Source organism: Megalops cyprinoides, chromosome 20 (genome assembly GCF_013368585.1).
Source record: "Megalops cyprinoides isolate fMegCyp1 chromosome 20, fMegCyp1.pri, whole genome shotgun sequence".
NCBI lineage: Eukaryota > Metazoa > Chordata > Actinopteri > Elopiformes > Megalopidae > Megalops > Megalops cyprinoides.
In genome coordinates, this window is record NC_050602.1 from 18282961 (window position 1) to 18310268 (window position 27308).

Consider the following 27308-nt stretch of genomic DNA (forward strand, 5'->3'; position numbering starts at 1 on the left):
TTTGGTTAGTGAATTGGTCTAGGATGTTTGGAAACTGAGCAATGCTTGAGCAATTCTAGGAGTAGAAGTAGGCTGTTCTTTTTTGAGCTGGAAGTGCTGCCTGTTGTGAGGGTGCTAAGCGCTGTGCTTATTGGCTGTGCTCACTGTGGAATTAGGCTAATGCAATAATGACCGAACCCTCTTTACTAAAGGATTCTGGAGGTCATAGTCTTCTCACCTAGGGATCTATGTTAATCAGTTCAAAACGGATGGTTTGAGCCACTGATATACTCTTCTACACACATCACATTCTCAGACATCTTCCCAGCGTTGCAAAGTGTCGATGGGTTCAACGGTTGGCCCCACATGTCCATGAGAAATGTTCAGTGTTAAGTGAGAAACGGGTTTTTCACTTAAGCACGTGCTGTACTCAAGAGGGTTCTCTGGAGGCAGAGAGAGAGAGAGTGTGTGTGTGTATGTGTGTGTGTACGCGCCCATTACAAAAAGGATCTGAACCCCAAGCCGATGAAATCAAATTCATCAGTGCTCTTAGTGAAATGATTATTGAATTTATGCTGGCAGCGCTATACAGTCAGGTCTTCTCATCAGGAAGAATTTCCATATTAACATTTGACACCCTGTGATGTGTAACGCAACTGTTTCAGTTCAACCATTACAGACAGAACGGAACAAGAGCTGGCAAAGAAAACAGAAATTCTCCTGCAATCTCATGAAAAGACCCTTTTCCTTAGTCTCACACTGGCAACAGTGAATGCGTGTGCGTGTGTGTGTGTGCGTGTGCGTGTGTGTGTGTGTGTGTGCGCGTACATGTGCGTGTGTGTGTTTCATGAATGAAACTGGAGGGCAGCCCTGTGACGGTGTGTGTAGCAGTTGCCCCCAATGGATGCATTCTAATTAGTGCTGACAGAGCGAGTGCTAATTGATCAGATGAGTTTTTGCTGTGTGTAACTGATATTTGGTGTTGGTTAGGGTGATATTAGTGTTGTGGGCTACTGGAGTGCTGATGGCACCTGCTCCCCTGTCATCCAGTAGCAGGAGTGGTGATGGGTCATCGGTGTGTCTTGGCTCACCCCATGTCCCATCACAGCTCATTAACCTAATAATCCACTCAGGATCACACCTTTTTTGTGGCTTATCCACTGTTTATTGCCAGTGCTCTGCAGTTCTTACTCCTTGTTAAAAGGGTCGACCCCTGGTAGGATCAGCTGAGCCATGGTCACAACAGATTGGGCCTCCTGCTTTGAAACACGACCCCAGAGTTCGCACAGGTCTCTGATTGGCTGATATGGTAGATGAGGTTCCAGCAAGGGTGACTCAGACTGTGAACGTGACCAGCATCGCCAAGCATGTGAATTGTAGGGCTATTTAAGGCCACTTCCCAGAACATTTTCACAAATGTAGGCAAACTACAAGACAGACGCAGATAAATGACAGACAGGTCAACGTTGCGAACAAGCCAAATGTAGCAGGGTATACTTTATCAAGATGATGGGAGGAGAGTTGTCTCTCTGTCCCCCGTTTTGGTAATGACAAAAGAGAAAAACATTACCACAGTGGACAAACTACATGATTTGTCAGTTTCAATACAGCATATTCACAGTCATACTGTATGTTACATATTTATGGTCATTAAACACAGCATAAGAGAGGCCCAAATCGAACAAGCCAAGACAGTACAGATTATTATTAGTTTTATTCTTTTCTATTAACTTTTAAAGTTTTATAGTTTTATTAACTTTTATTCTTTATTCTGATTATTTCAGTTGGCTTGTTCTTTTCCTTTTGTAGTGTACAACAGTATGATTTCAGTATATCTCTGAGTCGAGTGAGAGAGATCAAAAATAAGCATATATTCTGCTGTTTTCTTCTTCTTCTTATTCGTCATTTTCTTGTTATTCAGTTAAGAGCATGTTCCACATCTCCTGGGTAAGACACTGTATTAGTTTATTAATATACCTTGATTGTGGTTGCACATGCAAATCTCCGAGTTGTCACTTCTCGGTAATAGAAAGTAAGGAAGCTTCTCAGAAAATTGAGCAGAAAATAGAAATGGTACTCTCCAGTGAACTGTGTTGTGAAATCAAAAAGCCTGTTTTCTTCTTTCACAATGTCACATTGTTTGTGTCTGAGGTATAGGTCCTGCAAAAAATGATAAAGCAAGGTTAATGTGGGCTGTTCAGTGCTGTATCAGTACTTTACTTGAACAAGATCATTTCACATTTATATCCACAATAACAGTCATTTACCTGACAGGCATATTATCTGACCATTTGACCTAAATATGATCATTTATCATTTATATCCACAATAGTAATACTTTACATAAACATAGTCTTTTACCATTTATGTCCAGAATAATTCAGGTGTGAGATTCATTTGAATTTTTTTAAAGAAAAGTCAGTGAGCACCTTACAGTGGAAAAACTAGGAAAAGAGGACACTTTACTCTGATATGACCTCAACTGTGATACGTACCTGTGGATTCATATGTTACAGTCCATCTCAGAAATGCTGATTCCTGCTTTACGTCATTTGAAGTACGAAGTGCAGGGGACGTCACTGTACTCCCACATTTACCGAGACAGTTTGTTGTTGTGAAAATGTCATAGATCACTGATAGCACTTGTCCCTATAAAATTTCTCTACAAGAAAAGATTGCGGTGCACAGAAAAGTTCCCACGGGTGTCTTTGATGTAAAAAGTCCTTCCGAGAAAAAACGTCTTTGATGCGCAACATCCTGCGAGCAGTAGCAGGCGCCTCACAGGCAGAGTGATGTGATGGCTGTGGTAGTCCACATATGCTCTGTTTGATACTACAGGTCTCTCAGTTTCAGCGAGCGCTCTATTTCTTGGAATCCTATCTCTGTCTGTGGTGGCCGATTGCTTTTGAATGTGTCCTTTTCCTCATTTTGAAAGGCCGTTCTGAGTATGTCTGCGGTTTAATTTCACTGAATGAAAGCAGCTTTCCTGCTAAAACTTACAAATAATGAGATGGTAGTAGAGATAATGAGAGGTACTGGTGTGCAGGTTATTATTTACTAATTGGTGCAACCATTTTGTGTAAACATATATAAAAATAGTCCTTGGATATTGTCCAAGCCAGTGATTAATATTGCCCCTTTTTTATCTCAGGCAAACTTACAGAGAGCTGAATAGCTAAATGACAGCTACCTCACAGCTTTAGTTCTTGTTTGTGTGGTTCTCTTGCAAGACATTCTGCAGCAGGTTTGTGCTTCTCATACATTAAATATTGTTAAATATATTTGCTAAATTATGTTGCATATTGTGCTCTATACTGACCATTGAAAAAGTAATTTTACTGACTGCCACAGACAGAAATATCAAGACTTTATATGTATCTCTTTAATGTCCTTCATTGTATCTGCATCTTAAATACAGTGTAAAGCCGCAGAAGGTCTTTGTACATTTTTAGCAAAGAAGCCAGATGTACTGGAATATTTTAATGAGGATATGGAAGGAAGATGGTCATATTAATTGATGTCGGTCCTACCTGACTAGCATCAGAGTGACCACCACAGAGGTAGAGATGGAAGTGGCCAACCTAACCACTGAACCCCCACCCACTTGCCTGCACCTCATTGGATAACGTAACAAGGAGAGGTGGGCCTATTCAGCCAGACAGCCTTTGCCTTTGCCCTGTCCTGACCCAGAAACAGGAGGAAGTTTAAAAAAAAACATTTGAGGTTAGATTGCAGACAAACAAAGGCAAAAAAAAAAGTTAACACAATTTTATGTGAATTGGAGGGTTTTCCCCAAGCTTGCTGAGAAAATATCTGCCCGCCCCCGTGTGGTTTGAAGCACAAAGCTAACAGCGCCATTAGCCCTGAGTCTTCCGTGCTGTAACACACATTCTCCTCTAATGTGGAACACAATTTCTCTGAAAAAACCTGCTCTGCGGTAGTTTGCAAAGTTGAATTCAGCTGAGGTAAACTTTAAGAAATGGAATTTAAATCGTTTGCTTGTCAGCTAGCGGCTTGTGCTTCTAATGAATTCTCAGAGGCATTAAAGGGATAAGTACATGCCTAATCAGACTGGCATCTGTTTTTATATGACAGGTAAGGATTGACAGTTACAGGGTTTATTGAGCTTATACACTAACTGTGCTGTTAAAACATGGAGCACCGTCACCTGTTTGTGTACTATAGTTCTACTGGGAATGAACACATATTTGAAATGTACACACATATTTTAGTGTACACTTGACCTCTGACCTCCAGCTGGAAAATCCAGGGTAAAACCCCTTACGAATAAAAATTATTCTGTACTGTGTCCTGTAAAATTAAAATGACTGTTTTGTTTTTACTCAAATGTAGTGTTGCTTATGTAACTTAAATGTGGTAATTTTCCAAAAAGTAGGTATTGAATGAAGCGACTCATGTTACTTTTGCCCTTGTTAAATGCATGAAATGGATCGTGGATTTTTTCCTCATAGTATATTCCCAATATTGCGCATGGTGTGGATCTTTTCTCCGTTATAGAACCCCAGTGCCATGTATCTTTTCCCCATGGTAGATTCCCAATATCACAGATCTTTCCCCATGGTTGATTCCCGATTTCGCAGGAATCGTGCAAAATATCTTTTCTCCATGGTAGAGTCCCATTGCCATTAAATTACATTCATTTAACAGACGCGTGACGTCCATTGTCTTTTCCCATGGAAGATTATCAATACCATAGATCAGCGTTTCCCAAACCTCTCGTGGACGACCCCTTGTCCTGCATGTTTTAGATCTCTCCCTGCTCCAACACAGCTGATTTAAATGATCAGTTTGTTATTAAGCAGCTTCAGGAGTTCATAAGGAGTTGATCATTTGAATCAGCTGTGCTGGAGCAGGGAGAGATCTAAAACATGCAGGACAAGTGGTCCTCCAGGAGAGGTTTGGGAAACGCTGCCATAGATCTTTCCCCATGGTTGATTTTTTTACGTCACAGACACTCTCAGCTGCTATTTGTCTGGGGGAGAATTTGTTTCCAGAGGAGTTTCGTCTCTGCCAGGACACTTCACCTTTCACTCCTGTCACAGCCATCCATCAATCAATCCATTACTCCATTAATTAGCCAATTGGTCAGTCAGTCCATCACCCCACAAATCCAGAAATCAATCAGTCAACTTTGTTATAGTGTTACCGTGACCTTTACAGTCAAATTGTCACAGAGCATTTTACAGAGTACTGTTTTCAGAGGAAATTAAAAAAACAGGAAAAAACTGAGTGGAAAACTGATAGGGAAGAACTGAAAAATTATTCCCTGAGCCCTTTCAAAAGGAAGTTAAGATAAGCTGGAAATGTATATATTACACATATATGAATCTGTAGGATCACATACAGCAGGATCACTTTGGCCATGAAGGTCTTTTTTAAGATAAGTCATTGGAAGCATTTATTTTTGAATTGGGACCATGTGGTACATTTTTTTGTGTCAGTGGATGAAATATAGCCAGGATGACCTAAATTAAATGAGGTTATCCACACAATCAAAACATAACTTTGCACTGTCTAATAATGCTTTTATTCTGTGCTTTTTAGATAATGTGGGAAAAATTGAATATTGTGAAGTGGATGGTTGTTGACAGATACGATTTAGAAAAAGCTGGACTCCTGAGGCAATAGGCAATAGTTTATAAACCACACAATTGATCTACAGAAGAAGAGAATAGAATAATAGATAATCAAATAAGTGGGAAAATTGATCATGAGGTTTTTCTGAGTGCCTCTGTTCTTGCATTTATAAATCAATGAATGATTGTGCGCGCATATGGATAAATTAATTAATAGATTGCACATTCTTACTTATGAAGCAGAAATGGATTAGATCATTTGCTTTGCTGATACGCATCACCTGAGATACTGTTCATGCAGTTTACGTTTATGAAACAGGCTGCAAGAGGGCTGCTATTACGCAGTTGTGTTAGGTGTTTCATTTATTCACCAGCTCTGTGGAAACAGCGCAGATTCTCTCGCGGCGTCTGGGGGAAGTTCCCCCCGTTGCAGCAGCGTGGGTTCGAGGTGCTGCACTGTGGCTGCCGGAGGGAAGTAAATTGCACTCGCATGCCACGTGTTTGTGAGGCCTTGCTGAGGTAGAGGGGAGCATTACCCGCCTCAGAGAGAGCGCGGCGTGTCTGTTTACATTGATGTTCTAACAAAAGTTCCTCTTTTATTCATTTGGGCTCCGCTCCATTCCGTTATTCTGTGGGAAGGGCAGACACCTCGTTTCCCTCCGTTTCTTTCAGCTCCCTGTTATGTCTCCTTCTGTAACATGCCTCTGTTTCCCCTCCTTTCCTTGTGCTGGTGCAACAGAGGTACAGTTATCCTACTCCAGGGATTTGAACCCGCAGCTCCCTGCAGACTACTTATGCATAAGCTTAAATCTACACCCCTGACTTCTTTGAACGCGCTCTGTCAGGGCCCTGGTCCAGTTCAGGGCGGCAAGGAGCCCCTCTGAGAGCTCAGGTGCCCAGCAGTGCTCTTCAGACCTTCTTTCTCTAATTGAAAAAAGGAACGGTGGCACTACTTTGCAGGTCTTTGTCGTCATCCCCCGCAATAAAACCGTTAATTGAATTTTTTCTGGCTCAAGGCGATAACCTAGAAAGGACGGGCTAGGCTAATGACACGTGGAGGCACTCACTTTTAGCGCAGGGAGAGATGGCGCAGCGCCGTCTGACAGCTGGATATAAGGGAGCTGGCTCTAAGCGTTAGTTATCAGGGACGATCTGTCAGGAGACTTGCTCTCCCGGTGCGGCGTTCCGCCAGCTTTTATGTTCAGGGGAACATGTCTGTGCTGTTCGCGCTGCAGGTTAATCAGATACAGGGCCTGATTACCTGCTCAGGAGACTCGCGGGGAGCCACACTTTCCTTTCCTGACAGAGGCGGGCAGCCCGTTGCTTCAGCAGGGAGCAGAATGTGACGTCTCAGCTCAGTGCAAGCATGATTGGAATTCTGGGTGGCGCTGTTGTGATGTTTAACCTGTGCCACTGTTTTCGGGGTTAGGGTCTTTGTGAATTAGGGCTCGTTTTAGTCTAATCACCATCATCGTGTTCTGTGTACGGACTCGTACACAGTGTCAAGTAATGGTCATTTATGCTTCAGAAGTCAGGAAGCACAATTGTCTGTTGATGGATGCACCCTGGTTTTGGTCACTATCGATGTTCAACTTCACTTGTAAGGTTGTCGTCGAGAGGGTTTGGAAAAAAGGCGCTCATAAAGACACCAGGCATTCAGGGGGTTCCCCCTTTGTACCAATGCTTTCACAACTTACTGGTATTCCTAGACATTGGGGAGAAGGGGGAGGGTGTGAAGCACAGTGGAGTGAGGTCCTCCTGTCCTGCAGCTGCTACTACTGTCATGTAGTGCTACCCTCTCTCTCTCTATCTCTCTCTCTCTCTTTCTCTTTCTCTCTGTGAAACCTGCAGCACACCCCTCACCATCTGTTCTCCACAAACATCACTACTCATGTCTGTTCCAACTCTCTGAGGTTGCATCTTACAACCACTTAGATTGTTAACCTTAAACATGTTTATGTTATCATATCCATGCTTTGCACAGAATCTGTGATTACTGCTGATGAACTGAATTGAATCTGTGTTGTGTCTCTCCTTGCTTGTTCCTCTGCAGCTAAAATTCGTAGAAATAACTTGTTAATGTGCCTACAGCACATGTTTAGCAGTGCCCGGACACCTGTGTGCAGTCTGTAGATCTTTAATAGAGTGTGTTTTTCTCATACTGTCTGATTTCTGTTCCAGAACACTTCTGTGTCCAGCTCCTCCACCCCAGTCACCAGCCACAAGCGGATGATCATCCCAACCCAGCCTCCTCTGACTGCCACCAAACGGTCCACAGCCAAGCCACAGTCCCCTGCAAGCTCCCAGAGCCCCACTGGCTCCAGCCCCCTGGCCAAACCGCAGCCGCCCACCATGCCCCAACCGCAGCCCCAACCCCAGCCCCCACCCCATCACCAGCCTGTCCCCGCCTCCTACACCACCGCCTCCACCCCCAGCCGTCCCACCTTCAACGTGCAGGTGAAGACGGCCCAGCCCAGCCCCCACTACCTGCCCCCCGGCCCCCAGCAGCCGTCCCGCGCCCCTGCCCCCGCCCCATCGCAGTACATGCCCGCTCAGCCCCGTGGCCCTGATTTTGCCTATGGACCCCCCCAGCCCGGGTACGCGCCTCCGCCCCAGAGGAGCTACCCAGACCAGCATTACACTGGAGCAGGAGGGCCAGGGCTCGCCTATGGCGCCCACAACACCTGGAGACCCGAGCCAAGCTATGCACCTGCCCCCGCTGGCCCAGGGTACCAGCCTACTGCCCCCAAGAAGACCTACATCACTGACCCCCCAGCCGCCCTGGTGCCCTCCCCCATGGGTCAGTATGGCACGGGCCCAGGAGCCTCACCGAAGGTAGGCCTACCCCTGGCTCTAGCCTTTTTCCCTTGTAATGCATGCATAACATGTTCATAAACTCAAGAACAACAATGCACAAGAACAATGTAACAGCCTCCTATTGTTTATGTACTTTTACATGCCTCATTGTAGGTAATGACTGGTAAGAGACCGTTGGTGCCATGCCCGGTGTGTGGTGAACATGTGCTAAATTCGGTCTGTGTGCCGCAATGCTTGTCATCTCAGTGTGTTTGAGAGAGCAGCACATTTAATTGAGCGCAGTTGGCGTCTTCACAATCACCTCGTGTCCTGTCACTGAGGTTTCTGGAAGCCCAGCCTTTCACAAGTGAAACGACATCATGGGGGTCTTCCACTCTGCTGTGTTTTGTGATACAGTTAATAGGTAGGGCAGGAGCACTTCTGCCTTGTGTCCCCAAGAGCTTTTCTCTGTACCACTATTTGAAATGTTGAATTTAATATGAGGGCCTTTGACATAATGTTTTGAGTGTGCCAGTGTGTTCACTTTAAAAGGCCATGCAACAGGGAATGGCCTTACCGCTCTTTGTTGAAATATTCAAAATAAACAGTTATTTTAACCTTTATGAATTTTTTACGATATATTTTCCACAGGGGTTTTCTGCTTGCATTTGTGTGATAGCGATGTGGAAATAGTGGATTTCATTTGTTTCCCTGCTATCTCTGTCTCTAACTGCAAGTTTGTGTTTATCCAATGAAACACCATATCCATGTACTTGTCCAATGAAATCCTTCCACGTAATCTGTCCATGTATCCAATGAAAGCTGTAGGGTAAAGGAAAGCATTTCTTAAGGATGCTTTGAGAACATTTCTGATGGAAATGGAAACTTTTGTTTGCAGTTTGTTTTATCTGCAGGATTTGTATGTGTATCATTGTAATATTTAAATCTGTTAGTTTAAATTCATAATCTTGATTGAATTAGTGAGTAATTAGCTGAAACATTTGGCACAGTATGGTGTAACCTCTGCAGGTGAGTGAGTGAATGAATGAATAGCCTGTAGATGGGACACTGTACACTGCAGACACCCTTTAAAGCTTTGTCTTGTCATCAGGACAGTTAAAGACATTATGTTTTCACAACTTTAAAGCATTAAAGAAAATTAAAGAAAGCATATTTTTAATTTAGTTAAGCGTTGATTAAAGAGCTTTTAGGTTCTACGGTAGCATTTTTCATGCGGCTGAGGAAGCACAGAGAAATGTTGTGATTTTTGAATAATCAGGGCCAATCCAGAGGCATCATCATGGAAGAATTGCTGCAGCTGCAGCTTACCGAGCACCGTTAGCAAAACGGAGAGCTGTCCCTCATGGCAGTCATTGTTTTCAATCTATCCAAGAATTTCTCCTTGAGGCGGAGTGTGGAGTGGAGGTTGCTGGGTCAAATCTCAGCTGTGGCGCTGCTGTGATACCCTTGAGAAAGACACTTTAACTGATCTGCTTCAGTAACTGCCCAGCTGTATAAACAGATGTAAAATATGAAATTTAGGTATATTTGCCACCCTGGATGAGGTGTGTCAGCAAATAGGCATTCAGCTTCAGGAAACTTGTCTGTCTATCCACATTATTATATATTGATGCTGTTTGTGTTATTGTGTTATTTCACATGATGTTTTTTGTGACATACTGTGTATTGAAACAGCATTGTGCATTACTGTTGTATTGAAATTTCCCAGTTCTTCAGTTCTTAGTCATATTGATAGATGGTGTTCTTACTCAAATGCAGTGGGGGAGTGAACTTCTTGTGGTAATGTGGCTGCCTTGACTCATTGTTTATGAGTTATTATATTTTCAGTGTAGGAATGCAGAGAGGACAACAGATTTACCAGAAAGTAAAGTATGAAGATGAAGATCACCTGGCTTTGGTTTCTTGTAAAGTGATTCTTTGACCGGCATCGGGAAGTGCAGGTTATTTATCGAGAGCAGCCAAAACGAACATAAAGAAACAAGAAGCTGAAAAGGAGTAATTTTAGCCTGAAATCCTGTAGTCTCCGGCAGTCTGTGGAAACGGCTACACCCAGGAGTATCCTTTAATTCAAGGATTTTATTCCGGCACAAATACAAAGAGTACCACGCTGCCTTTGGGAATGACTCTTCAAGGACTGCCTTTTTTACTAATCACAAAATTAAATACCACACTGCATCTTTATGTATTAAAAACTAATTAATATTGTAGGAAACAAAGGTCTGCAATTTGCTAGAGACAACTGTTTAGGTCCCAGTTTGACGCATTATGAAAACAAATTTGCTCGTTTATTAGCTCTGTGCATTGCCCCCCCTAATTTTCAAATCTCGTCTCTTTGATTTTAGATAAAAGCATATTTTTATTATAATTTCAAATGGATACGTTTTTTAAGAATGCATAATTCTGTTCTATAAATAGATCATGAATATCCTGAAAATAACACTGGCGCAAACAGCATTCGTCACGCTCATTGCTGAGGTGGGAAGGCTCTCACTAGCCCTCCTGCCAGACCAGGCTCAGGCCTGCTGTGTCCTTTTTGTGTTGTTTTCAATGGTTTCTGAAGACAGGATGTGGGGTGAAATTTTGTCCCGGTGTGACTGGGGAAGGACAGGGTCTGAGGAGATGATGGGTGTCGGTACGATTGTGACAGGTGTGGAAGCGGCGTGTTCGAAAAAAATGAACTGCTGTCATCCCCAATATCACCTAAGAACATTTCGGACATTTCTAATTGGATCTTAAGATCTTCCTTGAAAAAAGTACCTTAGCATTTGAAAATGAACCCCCAAGGAGCAAGATCAGTTGGACTTACCAAGCACCAGTGTTTTAATGACCTGTACAAGATAGATTTATAAATATTTGGTACATCCAGCCAGACAGTTTCCCTTGTTTTTTGCTTTGATTTTATTTTTGGGCTTATGGTTAGGGCTATGGTTGGAACTGCGGTTACGGTTGGGGCTTGGGTTAGGATTGGGAATGGAGTGGGGTCAGGGTTATGGTTGGGGTTAAGGTTTGGACTGCGATTATGGTCAGGGCTATGGTTATGGTCCCTACCCTACCCTAACTGTAGTCTCTACCCTAACCCCAACATAATCCTTCATCCCAAAGAGCAACTCTGTGCATCTTTCTGAACATTTATTTTCTCTCATGCTGTCATTTTATGTGCCTGTCATCAGCCTCTCTGTGAGGCCAGTGTCTTGCCCTTATTCACTGTTGAAGTCATCCGATGCTCACATTCATGAGTCTGTCCATGTGCACTGAATGTAAGCCATGATCCCTGGGTAGCCGTGGCTCATGCAGTGTATTTAACGCTTGGGTGGGAATGTGCAGCTTCAGTCCTGGAGGGCTGCAATCCATGTCCATATCTGTTTTAGCACCGCAGGAAGGAGATCAGTGGGTGTAATTGGACAATCATAAGATTCAAGTGGTTGAAAGCCTGACGTAAGTAGAGACCTGTGGCCTCTCCGACTGTTTTTTCTCTGTGTTTTTTTTTTCTCCAATCTCAGTATAGACTGCATCTGTGTTTCCCTCCCATAATGCCAAGATTGAAAGGAAACACCAGATATAATCCAGATTAGAATAAAAGCGAAATCTGTCAACTGGGTTTTATCTGTGCTAATCTGCTCTGACCCCATGTCATGACATTTTCATTAGCCACCAGGCACTAAAGCTGATTACTGGAAGTAGGCTGTACTTCTCCTGGTCTGTTGGGCAAACAAATCAAAATATTATCCAAGTATGAAGCCTTTTTGGAAATGGATTCCTTTAGATCTTGTCCATTTATGTTGATATTTGCTTTTGGCTTGATTGAAATTGGTGTCAAAGGTTGGCACTACCTACGACTCTCAATAATATTACAGTGTAATAACATTATAATTGTTATTGAATAGTAGAGAGAATCCATGTCAAATGAGGTCTTAAATCAGTATGTGCACAAATACCCATGCACAAATGTCCACTGTGAACCAAGCTGACCTGTGATCTGGGTTTTCTTTTTTTTCCTCCTCTTTTATTCATTGGCTTCTACACTGAAGCCCAGTACATGTTCATGGCATTTTACACTAAACAGGCTTCAAGTGACTTTGATCTCTACTATCAACAAAAGGGAAGAAATCAGTTTCTCATGACTGACGCTTAATTTACCAATTTCTGTGAATCCTCTGATGCTCCAAATTAGAGTGAGGCTAAGCTTGAAGATTTCCTCCGTTATTGTAGTGCTTGACTGACATTTGACAAGAGGATTATTTCCAAATTGCCTAACCCAAATAGACGGGTTAAACCCTGACCGAAGGGTCATGGGCGGCTTCGGCTGACTGACACAGGGAGATTTAATGATGTGATGGGCCCCGCTGCCCTCTGGAGGTCAAACCAGCTCATACTTTCACATGGCATAATCACATGACTTCCATGTGGAGGTTCCCTGGTCAACACTCACTCAGTGTAGTTTTTTTTGTTTTATAAACTGCTGATTCCTTGACACTAAAATGTGCACCTATTACATCCACCATGAGGAATCCAGACTTGTAGTTTTTGATTGACCCATTTATATTTTTCCATTGAAATATCCACCCCTTACCAACAGCATAAGGAATCAACACTCACATAGTGTCATTTTTTTATTGCCTTTTTATATATTTACACCCTTATATCCATCCATTCCCCCAGAATCAGGACTCAGTACTCACCCAGTATAGTTTTTAAATAACCCATTTATATCCTTAGTGTGAAATATCTACCCCATACCCCCAGAACGAGGAACGGTGTCCGAAGTGAGCTGTGCATTAGAAAAGCCTCACATCACTCTTTTCCAGGAACAGGGTATAGTGAGCAAACTTGTGCAAAATGTTTAATGGACACACAGTCTCTAATTAACATTGTAAGTGAATTTTAAATGTAAAAGCCAACAAGTAATGTTGAAATTACTACCCAGAGAGGTTTAGTTGGACTCACAGTACCAAGCAAAACCATGCAAACCACTTGGCAGACTCAAGTGATAACATCATGAGATAACTCCTGATGACAGGCAAAGTCAAAGGTGTTGCATGAATGATATCACAAAGTCACACTACCCAACCCTTTCAGTCTTGTTTGTACACGGTGTACCACCAACTCTGCATGCTACATGTATTTTTCCACCCTGCAGCCTAATGGCCTTAATGTTTCTGGTGTACCTATAGAGGAGCCTACAGAAAATGACATTCTGAGCATTAGGCAGGAATTATAGGAATTTTACAGTATTAGCCACACTACCTATAGATAGATTTGGAGTGTTGGCTGGACTACTTACAGAAAAGGACATTTAAGGCATTGACATCTTACCCTACTGCATGGACTGCTGTTTGATCATGCATTTATTTAAAGCAGGGCTAAAGGGCTAATTTGCATTATTTGGCCGCTTGCTGTTTGTGTTAGTAACTTCTAAGAGTTGGGATTATATATTAAAAACGCTATATACAAGCACACATTGAAGACTGGGTGATCCTTCCATTCACTCCGTGATCCTCATTAGCGTTTGGTACTTTTTTTTTTCCCTCATGTGATTTAAAATAAAGGGGCAAAGAGCTATTTTTACAATGCTGCACATAATGTTTAATCAAATCAGTAGCCTGAAGAAAACTAGTATACCCATTTTAATATAGGACTCACTATCTATATTTGTCAAGCTTGGTGACTGTTTCAGCTAACTGATGTGAGCTGGTTTGAAAGCCCTGTTCTGTGTTGGTGTTGACACCAATGGGCTGGGTTCAGGGATAGGCAGTGTTGTGTGGTGGGTAGAAAGCCTGATCTACACTAGGTAATGCTGTTGTACCTGTACAGCCTTTTCCATGGGACCAGTTTTTACCCATACACATATTACCCCCTTTTTTGCTACACATTTAGTGAATCCATTCAGTTTGAGTGGCTTGCTCTGGCGTACAATGGCAGAGCCACGCCTTGGGTTTGAAAGTGCATCCTCCTGGTCCTTTCACGATTCTGGATTCATGGTTCTGATTGATATTTTTTCCCTGAATTATGGCTGCATGATGTGATGGGTTTGGAGGACTTGATAGCATCCTCAGGGCTGAGACCTGACTAGTTTGGAGTGCTTGACATCGGTCTCTGGAATGAGATCTGATCGGGTTGGTAAGTGTTATAGCAGTCTCTAGAATGACTCTAATCTCATTGTTTTAGCAGGCTTGACAGTTTGGTGAGGGATGAGACAGACCTGATGTTGAAGTGTTTGATGAGGACGTTTTGTCTGTTTTTAAAGAATGTGCAAGGCCCCGGCCATGAGTTTCATTTATCTCTTTGTCACCTGTCAGCAGTCGTGACTGTGTGACCAATGGTGGGTGCAGTTTGGTGTCTGTAACTTCAGCCATGAAAGTGATGAATTATAAATGCACAAAAGAGTATCTGTTTGTGTTTATATTTGAATGCATATGTTGTGAAAATGGACCCATTTTGCATTCCATCATTATTCATACTCATACATGGATTTTTTAATGCTCCCATTGAAATTTCCAACAAAAATGCTGTTGTAGTTTTTTTTTGTTTTTTTGTCTGATTTTATTGTGAAGTGTAAAGGTTTAAATAAATGTGGTCCTCATTAAAAATAACATTGAGAACAATCTGAATTTGCTCTGTGCAGTGCAATTATGATTAAAACATAGCACTTTACCAGGTTTTAAGCAAGAAAAGTGATCCAATATGTATGTTTTTTTTCTTTAATAGCATGTTTTCTTGTCCCTGTTCAGTCAGGGTTATGAATAAATATGGAGGGCTTGGTATTTGTTCATCTCGGTTGGAGTAATACGGACTATAAGCAGCCATTAACCTGGGAAAGCTGTGTGGTGAGGTTCTGAGTTTAAACAGTGTCATTAATGTGATGCAGTGTAGGCACTGTAATGCGTGCATGTTTGTGTTCATTATTACAGGTCCCTGTGCACTTGCCCCCCCCACCCACTCTGTGGTCGTCTTGCTTATGGTCGTCTTGCCTTTCTGCAAATGACAGCAGTTCCCTCCGTGGGTCAGGGAGGACATAGTTCATTATAGTACACGAGAGCACGACAAGCCTGCGAATTTAAAATGCATTATTTGCGCTGACCTTAAACTGGAAACTGAAGTCACGCTGACAGAATAAACCATTAGTTACATAACCCCCGAGTACCTCCTTTCCCTTTTTAGAAAATATATATTTCACATACCGCGCTGCATCACGAATCCAATTAGCCTGATTACTGTGATCAGTAAAAAAACAATCAGCGGAAAACACTGGGGGTTTCCACGGCAATACGTTTCTTTTCAGCATTCTCAAGTCAGTCACAGAGCAATAGAGCACATTATGATTTTTATCAGGATCCAAAATAACCTTTACTTTTTAAAAAGGACGAAGTCGAGGTAAAACTTCGGACCAATAGCGTGCCTTTAATATTCCCAGCACTCCTGTCACGGTGAAAGAACATTGAGACTAAGTGACACAAAATACAAGCGTGTAGAGTAGCGTATAGAGTGGACTGTCAGACAGGAATCAGGTTCAGCTGTTTCTGGTTTGAGGACTGAAGGCCAGCAGGCCATTGCATTATCTTAAATTGCTTTTACTTAGCAGACAGTTACCCAGAGTGACTTACAGTTCTTGTACATTTCATCCAATGGTGCCACACCTGGAAATCCAACAGTAGTGTGGTGTAGTGGTAAGGAGCACGGCTCATAACCGAAAGGTTTCTGGTTCGATGCCCTCCTGGAGCACTGCTGTTGGGCAAGGGACTTAACCCACAGTTGCCTCAGTAAATATCCAGCTGTATAAATGGATGAAACTGTATTTGTAATTGCTCTGGATAAGACCGTCTTTTAAATGACAATAATGTAAAAAAAAATGGCAACCTCGGTGTGTGTGAGCCCCGCTCCTTTCCACTATGCCAAAATTCTGGACAGTTTCCTTATTATTCTTCTTTTTCATATTCTTCTTATTCTTATTTTTGTTCTTCTTCTTCTCCTTATTCACACCAGCCCTTGTGATTCAAGTATTAATTTAATGTAGCACTTAGTCTGTATTTTCAGTATTAAGCAGATTATTATAGCACTGTGTGATGTTTTGACAGCTGTTCAGATGTGATCTGACATTTTCACAACATTTTCAACAACATGTGCTGTTGTTGGTATGGCCTTTGTGTGTGGTCTTACAGACCTTTCCCTTGTAAGTCAATCTGGGTCAGAGCATCTGACCAATACATGAATGCAAAAGGGAATATAAATGATAGAACACTCTGCTGGGATGAACTGCACTTAGGGACATCAGAGTGGGCCGAAGGCCGCGGGGTCTCATTTGGACTCGGGAACATTTGTGCACATTTGGGTCCCGCATCGATTTGATTGACCGAGGCCGAGCCCCTCGTAAGAGACCGCCGTCCAGTGCCGCGGCAGCTCCGAGCGCAACCTGGCGATGCGCGGAGCTCAGACGTCAGCCGCGGCGAGAACAGGACTGAAAAGGAACACACGTGTCCTTTGAACAGTTTGAGACCAATGATATCTTGATGGGAGGGGGAAACGGTGTTTTATTTTAATGGCCTGTAAGTACAGATTCAATTATGTGGAGGAAAGAGGGGACAGGAGTACGTTCTGTACTCCTCAGCCACCACCTCGGTTTGGGGTGTAATTTAATTTGGCGGCGTGTAGCGCTCTCTCCCCTGTAGACGGCTGCCCATAAATGCATATTTTCCAGATTGAGGTTTTTTTTTTTTTCTCTGGCTCAACTTTCTCACCGTTTTTTTTTTTTTCTGATTCCCATCCATGGAAAGGAAGGGGGGCCAGCTTTCAGGTCTGCAGTTTTTGCCAATTGTTTGTACTTATTCCATCGCTTCGAGTTTAATCCCTTTCATTTGTGCAGATGTGATTTCGCATCGCTTGAGGTCACCGTGAAGTACTCAAGACCTCAGTTATTCCAGGAGAACATAAACACAGCAAATGGTTACCTGACATTTTTAGAATCACATCAGCTCATTATAGCCTTTATCACCAGGGAGACTCAGCGCTCAGCTTCCCTTTTTTGTTCATCTGAGTAGTTTCCGGTTGAGCCAGCCGCAGTTCCAGCGATGCACATGGGCACATGGTGTTTTAGCTTCAGTCTTCTTCAAGCTCACCTTTGAGTGATGAATTCAAAAGAGCACCTTTTGTCAGTGGTCACCATTATATTTCCCAGTATTTTCAGTGACCACCAAACCATCAGTACTGCGGTTTGATGTAACAGAGTACAGAGAAATGCTTCATGAATATACTGCATTAAATAAATATATAAAGGTACTGCATAAATAGACTGTGCATAAATACTCGGGTTTGACATCAGAGTCTGCACATAAATACAGCAGTTTGACATCAGAGTCTGCGCATAAATACAGCAGTTTGACATCACGTCCTGAAGTGGCTGCACTTTGCTGTCTGTTCCACTGAAGGAGACAGGAGGGTTGTAAATAGTCACTCAGATCAATATCCTTCTTGCCTCTGTCTGAATTGGCCAGCTCTCCAGTCTAACATTCATCCCTTTGATTCTTCACCAGAAAAGGGTTTCCAAGTAACCAGGGGCCATGTGTTAGTGCATTTATCTGTGGGTGTATGTGTACTTGATTTTTTTTTGTGTGAGGATATTTATTCCTGAATACTGATTTTCCATTATTGCAAAGATTACATATTTACTTTGATCTACTTCTGCTGTTCAGCACTTAGAGTTGCCACAGATTATTTTCTCCAAATCTACAGTGAAAACAGATGTATGATGACAAACTCTTGTGTGAGTAATTACATGATATCATTCATTGGCTTGGCACTGCTTGGCTTACAGTCCATATCTGTTTGAAGAGCTGGATATATACTTCAGCAGTTGTGGTAAAGTGCTGTTCATATATGGCCTGGGTGTTGAACGCGCAACCTCTGAGATATGTCTGAACCACCTGCTGCCTGTTTCTCAATGTGGTGGCAGAACTGTAGAGAAATCGCTCCACTTTGGTGGAAATCAAGGTAGCGCACTTCCCCTGTGCTCGGCGTGTTTGTGCTCTGACATGTGTTGTCTTCTGACTCTGTGGTCCATGGACCATAAATGGCTAATTATGTGGGGTTCCGTGGTCATGTGGTCATTTTCCCAAGCGTGGTCATGGTGGTGGTTGGGGCTGTCCTTAACACTGACACTTAGGGTGAATTGCCCTCTGTTGTCATTGTGTAAACACTCTTGTTATTCCATTCCGTCTTTGTTTTACTGTGTTATGCACTCTCCTGTAGCACACTCTACACAGCAATCAACCATTGGTTGATTGATTGAAGTAGGTTGTGGGTATGGGACTAGCAGTGACCCACCAGTCTGCACTATGTAAAGCTGAGCACAAAAAGGCTGTTGCATAGTGATGGCCTCAGGTGCACTTCGAGCCACTGAAATATAATCCAGCCCAATGGAGTTGTAATCAAAGCAAACAGTGGCTGTTAGTGCCCCTGTTTGGCATGTAGTTGGATGGGATAGATGATGAAAGCACCATTGTGAAATGGTGTTTATGTGATGATGCGTGCTTTCGTTGAGACAGGTGGTGTACATACTTCCTGCTTAAAGTCCAGCCTCCCAGCCTTCCTGTGAATCATTATTCCCTCATACATCGATACCTGCTGACCATTGATGGCCACAGCAACCTGCCACCTGTGGTCATCTTCACACGGTGGCCTGCCCATTCTCAGCAAGGTAGAGCTGAAATCTGGCTAACTGCTACCGTTGTACCTCTGACGGCTTTGGAAAGTAACTCAGAAACTTCCGCACCGTGACCGCGTCTGAGCTCTGGTTCCAAGTAAAAGCGCGCAAAGATTTAGAGGACCGATCATTTTTAATGGGAGTCGTCCGACAGTGGTTAGGCCCGTTGTTTCCCGGCACTGTGATAATGCTCAGGTCCCTTCCCAAAATGAATTGTCATTTCGGCTGTAATTGTTTGTTTAAGCTGACCGAAAGGAAATGCTACCGTTTGCTTTAGAAACAAAATTACATAGGAGACGGTCCCCTTGTGTTTTCCTCACAGGAAGGAGAAGAGCGCGTGGACACTCATTTTGAAGCATGAGTGTGGGTGAATCTAAACAATGCTCACCACGCATGGTTAAATATAAAAGAATGACACCACGCTGGTGGAAGCTGCAGGAGAATGTTTCCTTTTTTAAACTAAACCTGTTATAACAGCTTGTGCCTCCTAAAGGTAATACTTTGAGTACTGGTGTAATTACAGCGATGGCTGTCTGAATTGACTCACCACTGTCTGTCCACAACTCCAGCAGTGTTCCAGCAGCACTTTAGATCTGAAAATATTTTTGCAGTGTAGCGGGGGAGAACGGTGTTCCTTTTACTCTTAAATATGATCTACTTTTTAATCATACATACACTTGTTGGAATCAGACACTCATTTTTTTGATTGTATCCCAGAAAAGTCAATGAAGAAGCGCTGTTTGGTCATTTCTATGTATTAACTTTTTTTTTGGTAGCTACTCTACCATGGTCATGTGCTCATGGAACAAACAAGTTTAGTTTTAATTGCTTACATTTAGTTGCTTAGATGCTTTTATCCAAAGTGAATTACGTTGATCACAATTAGTACATGTTATCCATTTATGCAGCAGGATACTTACTGAGGCAATTCTGGGTTAAGCACCTCGCCCAAGGGTAGAACAGCAACCACCATCGAACCTGTGGTGGCTGGAAAATCCACCCAGTAGATTTTCCACAACACACAACTCTTGTGAAATAAAGGCTAGTGACAGCCCTAGGGATCATTTACCTCCACATGAAATGCTTCTTAAAAAACAGCACTGGCTGGACCTGTAAGAACATTTCTGAGGAGAAAGAGAAACGGGGGCAGGTGTGAGTGACAGGTCAGAGTAAACAGTGACAAAATCCTGTGAAAGCATCTGGTTCCCTCCCACGTCAGGGGCGTGACTGCTTCTTGGCGAGCAACTTTTTCTGGTTTACATATGAGGCTGTTAAATGGAGTCAGCTGGGAACACAGAGTACTGGCTGCCATCCCACTCGCACTCCCAGAATGCACTGCCCTGTTTAATGCAAGTCAAGAGAGAGCAGAGCCTCTGGTCTCTTGTAAACTGTGCTCTGTGTTCCACACCCCCCTGCTGGCCAGGTGTGGAGTGGCATTCACATTCTCCTGTGATTTTTTTTTTTTTACGGTCAGAGCCGACACAATATATCCTTGAAACACGGCACTGGCTTTGCAATCACTGCCACAATGTAAAAGGAAGTATACAAGAATGAATTCTGTGTACCAGCCGATGGTTGGAGTTGCTGTAGCTGTTGCCAGGGTGCAGGAAACCTAAAGCTCCTTATATTTCTGCTCTATACAGCTCTCTCTCTCTGCCAATACACCATCCCCCCTGCTTGGAAACAGAAAAATGAGCCAAGATACCACAATGCTCCGGGATCCCGAAGACCCCATAATTCGTATTGAAAGTTGATGTTCCTTCAATCCAAACGGAAGGAGTAATGTGCACCGGAAGTCCTTGCATTATGAAAATGAGACTTTTTGGTGTGCAAAGGAATCCAGTCAGTGTGCAAACAAGTCTTCTTCTTACCCATGAGACTCTTACCCGTGAGAGCAGCTGGTAGGTGCTTTAAAGGTGCTCACTCTGTACACTTGTTGAACAGGAGAAATGAAAGCGCTTTGAAGGTTTTATGCTGCTATTCAGCAGCATCTGCAGATTTCGCCTGGGCCTGTTGTTGTGGGTGCATGAACTAATATTGATGCTAGCCTTGTGTGTGCTGCTCTATAAATTTCTATAAAACGCATTTCGTTTTCTGTTTTTCAATCTTTCCTGTAGACATTGCTGTTGCATTGAAGTTTAAAGTACATATGTTTCATGGTTCATTGACCTTTAATCTTGTCTTTTCATTTCGTATACTGTGCAGCAGAAGCAGCTGTTTTCAGCTAGGATAATAGTAATGATAATAATAAACTTTAGGCTGTAGAATGGTTTTGAAGTGCTCTTACACCCTAAAATGTACACAAGGGAAGACCAGCACAAAAGAATCAATCAGCCATAGTGCTTTTTCAGAATAGATCCATTACACAGTGGCTGGCAAAGTGGATTTACCAGTGGGAATCGCAAAACCAGCATGTACTAAGCTATGTCAGGGAAAACTGCAGGATGACCCCAGGAACAAAGTGCTGGAAAAAAATGGGATCAGAAAACAGAGAGGTGCCCAGGCAAGGTGTGGCCCATACAGCATGTTCCAAGCAGGCTCATGCGCTATGCAAAGAAGGTCTCATTCCACACACTATCAATGATTCATTAACATAGATTCTTGTAAATTCAACACCAGCTCCGTTAAACTAGCAACAGGTCCTTCCGCATTGGCTGGAATGCACTGTATGGGGCAGGGCATGATTCCAATAGAAACTCTGGAGAAATTGGATTTCTCAGGAATAGAGGTTTGGCAGCGGCTGGCCGTGTCTCGAGGCTTAATGCATATCATGCGTCCTCGGAGCACAGCAGTCAGAATGTGACTCAACAGGAAGCGCTGCACTTAATGAGCTCTCTTTTGACAGAAAATATACGATAATGACTTAATGCAAAGCTGAGCATCAGTACCCAGGGAAGGGACCCTAATGCATCACAATGTTTGCTATGTGAACTGACATAGCCCACACGCTCTGTACGACTGGCAGGCAAATCAGAAAACATAATAACCTGTGTGAACTCGGTCAGGTTTGAGCCTTCATACATATAGGGTATAAGGCATTATGGAAGTCATTATGTTCCTCAGGATTTTATATATTTTTTGAAAGCAGAGAGAGATCTTTTACTTTTCTTTTGCACCTGGGCCACAGACACGCCACCCTACTCCAGGTGAGCAACTTGTGTGCACCTGCTTTTTTTAACAGGGGGTGACACAATGCTCTGTGCCTAAAGGGCAAGGTTCACTGTGTGCCTCTCTTCTCTGGCCATTGAGCCACTCTTTTGACTCTACACTTAATTACCTGTACCCCAACTGGGTGATGCAGATCTGCCGCCCCCCCCCATCTTGATGATGCTTGATAACTCTTTTGTGCCAGAATGCACATATCGACTGAGGTGGAGAGGGAGGGCTTTATTTAGCCTGTTAAACTGGGGGATTAGAAAGTAATTTGGTCATTTGGGCAGGACACTGGGGAACCTCCTAATCTTTGCAATAAGTACCGTGGGATCTTTAGTGACTATAGGGAGTCAAGGCCTTGGTTTAACATTTCATTCAAAGGATAATGTCTCCTATAGCGCAGTGACCCCACCACTGTACTCCAGCACTGGTTTTTCACTTGATCCAAATTGAGACAGGAGCAATTTGTGGATAAGGCACCAGGTTCAAAACCTGTAGGCCTGACATTCTTGCAGTATGAGGTTCTGTATATAATAACGCAAATGTCTGGGAGCGGCAACCTAATTCATAGGTTTAGAGCATCAGCGTTAACATTCCTTGGCTAATGGTCCCATGAATTTAAGTGAGCAGAGAGAACTTAGTGTTGTCTTAGTGTTGTAATTTGGTGCATCTGTTTGGTGAAGATCTAGGAATGGTAACCCAGTGTCTTTTAAGTTGTAACAGCCCAATGTGTTGCCGGAGTGTGTTGAAGGCTTTGTAACAGGCCAGTGAGAGTGTGTTGAAGGTTCAGGGCAGCCCAGCGAGAGCGTGTTGAACGTTAGTAGCAGGCCAGCGAGAGAGTGTGGAAGGTTTATAATAGTCCAGCGGAAGTGTGTTGAAAGTTTGTAACAGGCCAGCGAGAGTGTTTTGAAGAACATGCTGCCTGCATATCTCCCTAGAGAGAGTGGCCTCCCTACAGCTGCGGGAAGTGGCACCTGTGGAGGGGGAGGGCTGCTTTGGGGCGATACTCCGCTGAAGAATAGTGCGAGGCAGAGCGTGTCGGATCCCTCGCGCGAGGCGCGTTATTAGAGTCAGGGCCACGGCCACGTGGGACCCAGCAGGTTTCACGGAAGGAAGGAAGTGTTTTTGTGAAAACTTATGCAACAAGGCAGAATACCGCAAACAGCCGAAACCGCGCACGCTCGCTGTGCGATGCTGGATTTGAATACAAGCCACCGCTGAAACCGTGTACAGGTGTGTGTGTGTGTGTGTGTGTGTGTGTGTGTGTGTGTGTTGCTTTCCATCCAGTCTGATACACAAACATTACTGCTATTTATGCACAGGGGAACTTGATTGCTGGTTTATGTTTTTTCAACCATCATTCACACAGCTTAATGCTTAACAGTGACCTTCACTGGCCTGGAAGATTTAAAAATGATGTCGGGTTAAGTCAAGACATGACAAATTATTAAGAATACTTTGCACTATTTCCTCATTCAGTACTCGAATTTGATAAGCCCCTGATATCTTCTGTGGTATGTGTCTGCCTGTCAGGAGTGAGAGATGGCGTCTGGAGGCCGCAAAGTCATTGAGAGTCATGTGTGAGCAAGCCATTAAGCATCTTGCAATGAGATGCCCAATCACAGCAACCCTTGCTGTTTTTCCAGGGTGTTAGCCCCGCCCCCAGCAACGCCGGCAGTCGCCCAGAGGATGAGCTGGAGCGCCTCACGAAGAAGATGCTCTACGACATGGACAACCCCCCCTCCGAGGAGTACTTCGGTAAGAGCGTCTGCCATGCCATGCGTCCTGACAGAACTCCACAGCCGTCCCCTCAACCTCTCACTGTGTTTGTCCTTCCCGACGCTGACTCCTGCTGACACTGTCACTGACTCCGACTTGTTGACTCTTGGTGTGTGGCCGCTGATGCAGAAAAACAGTACAGCACTCCCCAGTGGCTCAGATGGTGGAAGTGCCATTCCCAGCACAGGCTGAGATACATGACGGGAGGTCAGTTGTGTTGTCCGCTGATGGTGACCGAGAGCCCACAGCAGCAGAACAAATTGGCCTTGTTCTGCTTCGCCGGCACCTCACGACTCGCTTAGGTTCTTTCTAGATAGTCAGGTAGCATCAGGGGGTCAGGCCTCTCGTCTGTTTGGTGCCTACTGCTGAAACACTGTGGGACTGGCAGAGTGAAAAGCAGTTACACTGACTTGCTTGTGTATGGGAGGATCACACTGTCCTTTTTCCACACTCCAGCTTGGGCACGGCTCGATGCTCATTTGGCGTTCACGGTTAGTTAAAACGGCATGGAAAAGGAGGAAAAGAGAAAAATTGGTGGAGGAAAAACCTCAGTAAAGTCAGAAGTAATTAGCGTTTACCTCAAAGTGTCAACTTCGGAAGTTGTACTCAGTGAGGGGACTAAGGAAGCTGACGTGCTGATTACAGGTTGGCGTGAGAGCCTTTATGTGCGGTTAGTGTAATGGAAATTTACTGACTGTGTTCTTTTACTCAGATGTGTTATTTTAATCCGTCACCTCACATGTTTGATTCATTAAGTCGGTTCCAGCATGCATCTCACCTTCCACCACACTTTTAGCTCGTTTAATATTGTGAACCCCGATTAATAAGCTCTTACTGAGCTAAAGACTGCGCATTCATTGAGGCCGGGCCTGTTTTTATGATGAGGAATTCCTTCAGTAAGTTTTGTTTTTGGAAACCGGACATCCAAAAGTACGACTTTTAAATGTTTTTTTTTGTTGGGTCCACTAAGTTTTACTGTATCTGGGAACAGAGACATTTTGGCTGAAATGTGCCACATATTCACTGTCTCATGCTGTGTTCTTCTGCTCTTAAAAGGAATTATGTTTTCTGTCACACAAATGATAAAAAAGTAGGATTTCTTTGAAAACCATATTGTGGGTAAGAAATGGTTAAAAGTCTGTGTACTAGCTGTCCTGTTCCTGCAATTTAATTACAGTTAAATCCACTTTCCTGTTTACTGGGAATTAAGTCTATTACTCCGGTGTTTTCCTGGCCAAATATTGTGACCATCTCTGTCGTGTTAAACGCGCATCGCCAACGCAAACCTCGTTCTGCAGCGACCTTGTTTGACAGGTCACTTGAGCTGAACACAGGGACATACCACACGAAGGGCAGACAAAAAGGGAGGGGGGTAGAAAGGATTGATTGGTGATTCCGTTGTGAGGTTTGTTCCCCCTCAGTCTGTGAACGATTACATTAGACCGGAGCCCGAATCGAAAGCGGGGTGCGTTCGGCCGATACGGCAGAGCGCTTAGGCCTCGCTGGCTGCTCACACACACACACCACCCCCCCCCCCCCACCCCCTCACCCTCCGTTGAAACGCATGCGCCGCGTCCCCGCGTGCCCCCGCTCCGCCACGCATGCCTTCGCCTGCTCGTGTTTGCACACTAATGCTCGCTTGCCCCCGGGGTCGCGAAACGAGGCCGTCAGCGATGTTAAATGGGTCGTGTGTGAGCCGAGGTAGCGGCGTGCGGCAAGCCGGAGAGAGAGAGAGAGAGGCGGTCGCTGGGAACGTGACCAGGCGTGGGGAGAGAGAGAGCGAGAGAGGGAGAGAGAGGCTGGTTACCAGGGAGACAAAAAAGACGCTACGCTCCACTGGTTCAGCGCTGCACTGACTTTATTTACATGTGTTATCTATCGATTCGCGCTTCACGCAATGCTGGCCTGTATTAAAGCAGCCTCATAGAAGAGCATGCGAATTGCTGAAGGTGTCATAGGTGGCTTTACAATTACACTACATCAGATTGCATTTTGTGGACTTTTATTCCTTTTTTCCCCCCTCATTTTCTTTTATTATTGGTAATGAACCCCCGGGGCCCTTAATTAGCGAGATTAATCAGAGTTAGTCCATCTTTGTCCTTGTATAACTAAACTTTATTAGGGTTGATCATATCCCCTAGTGAGAATAGAGCTATTGTCGTGCTTTTGAGCGCAGGCTTTGAAATGACTTTGGGGGTTGTTGAAAGCTTTAGGGAAAACTAGACCTTGGTCTCTGGTGTTGGCTGTTGCGAGCCGTTTGAAACTACTGGATGTCTTAAATCACCTAAAAGCAAGACACAGGCAACTCCGGACACAAATATACTGAAATAATTGGGTTGTGAAATGAATGATGTTAGATTTGTATGTGGGCAGAAACTGAAGGACAAAAAAAAAAGATGGAGATAAAAGGAAGGTTTTAGTTGAAGACTCTTAAATCCCGCTACCATCAGAGGGAAACACTGGATCCTTGAGAGAGCCTTTTATTTAATTGTTGGTAATTTGTCTTTGCGTTGATTTAGAGGCGCTTTGAGAGCATTTTGTAGTCGGCATCCATTATATTTAATCAGGTTAGGTCACACGGTGTTGTCCTGTTTTGGTGGGAGTTTTACAGCATGGGGGTGTTGAAGATTATGCCTCACTACAGCCTGTCTGCAGGTGCTGTAAACACATTGCGTTGCTATGAAACACTTCCTCTGTTTAAGGTGAACACATTTTTGGCACTCAAAACCAGGGCAGACTGCTGAATTATTAAGAAAAGGCAAGTCACATTACTTATTAATCAGCTACAGTATCTGAACAATTATTTAAGGAGCCTTTCTTTTATTTACAGTTGCATTACATTATATCCAACAGTGCGGCCACACGCGTGGTCGTTTTAAACAGTTTTGTCACTGTCTGATTCAGGGTTATTCAAACTTTGTGCCACTATGCCTCTGGAAACGTGCTTTGACTTTAATCTTTTTTCAAAGGCAGCCTGTACTTTCTGTGTTTGTGCAAGAAAACATATACAGTAGAAAAATCCCCACCAAAAATGTGGTGTACAGTACATTTACATTTACATTTACATTTATTCATTTGGCAGACGCTTTTATCCAAAGCGACTTACATAGGTTACAGTTCTTTACAATGTTATCCATTTATACAGCTGGATATTTTTACTGAGGCAACTGTGGGTTAAGTACCTTGCCCAAGGGTACAGCAGCAGCGTCCAGCAGGGATTGAACTGGCAACCTTTCGATTACGAGTCCTGCTCCTTAACCACTATGCTACACTGCCGCCCTACAGTACAC

The 27308-nt window shown here is 43.7% G+C and overlaps 1 protein-coding gene across 1 annotated transcript in view; it reads left to right on the top strand.

Moving 5' to 3' along the window:
• The window catches only part of LOC118795635 (lipoma-preferred partner homolog), a 127222-nt gene that overhangs the window by 81972 nt on the left and 17942 nt on the right, over positions 1–27308 (top strand). The window contains exons 6-7 of the mRNA XM_036554262.1: positions 7758–8411; positions 23886–23997. Of these exons, the coding sequence (XP_036410155.1) occupies positions 7758–8411; positions 23886–23997 (766 nt within the window). The remainder of the gene's footprint in view (positions 1–7757; positions 8412–23885; positions 23998–27308) is intronic.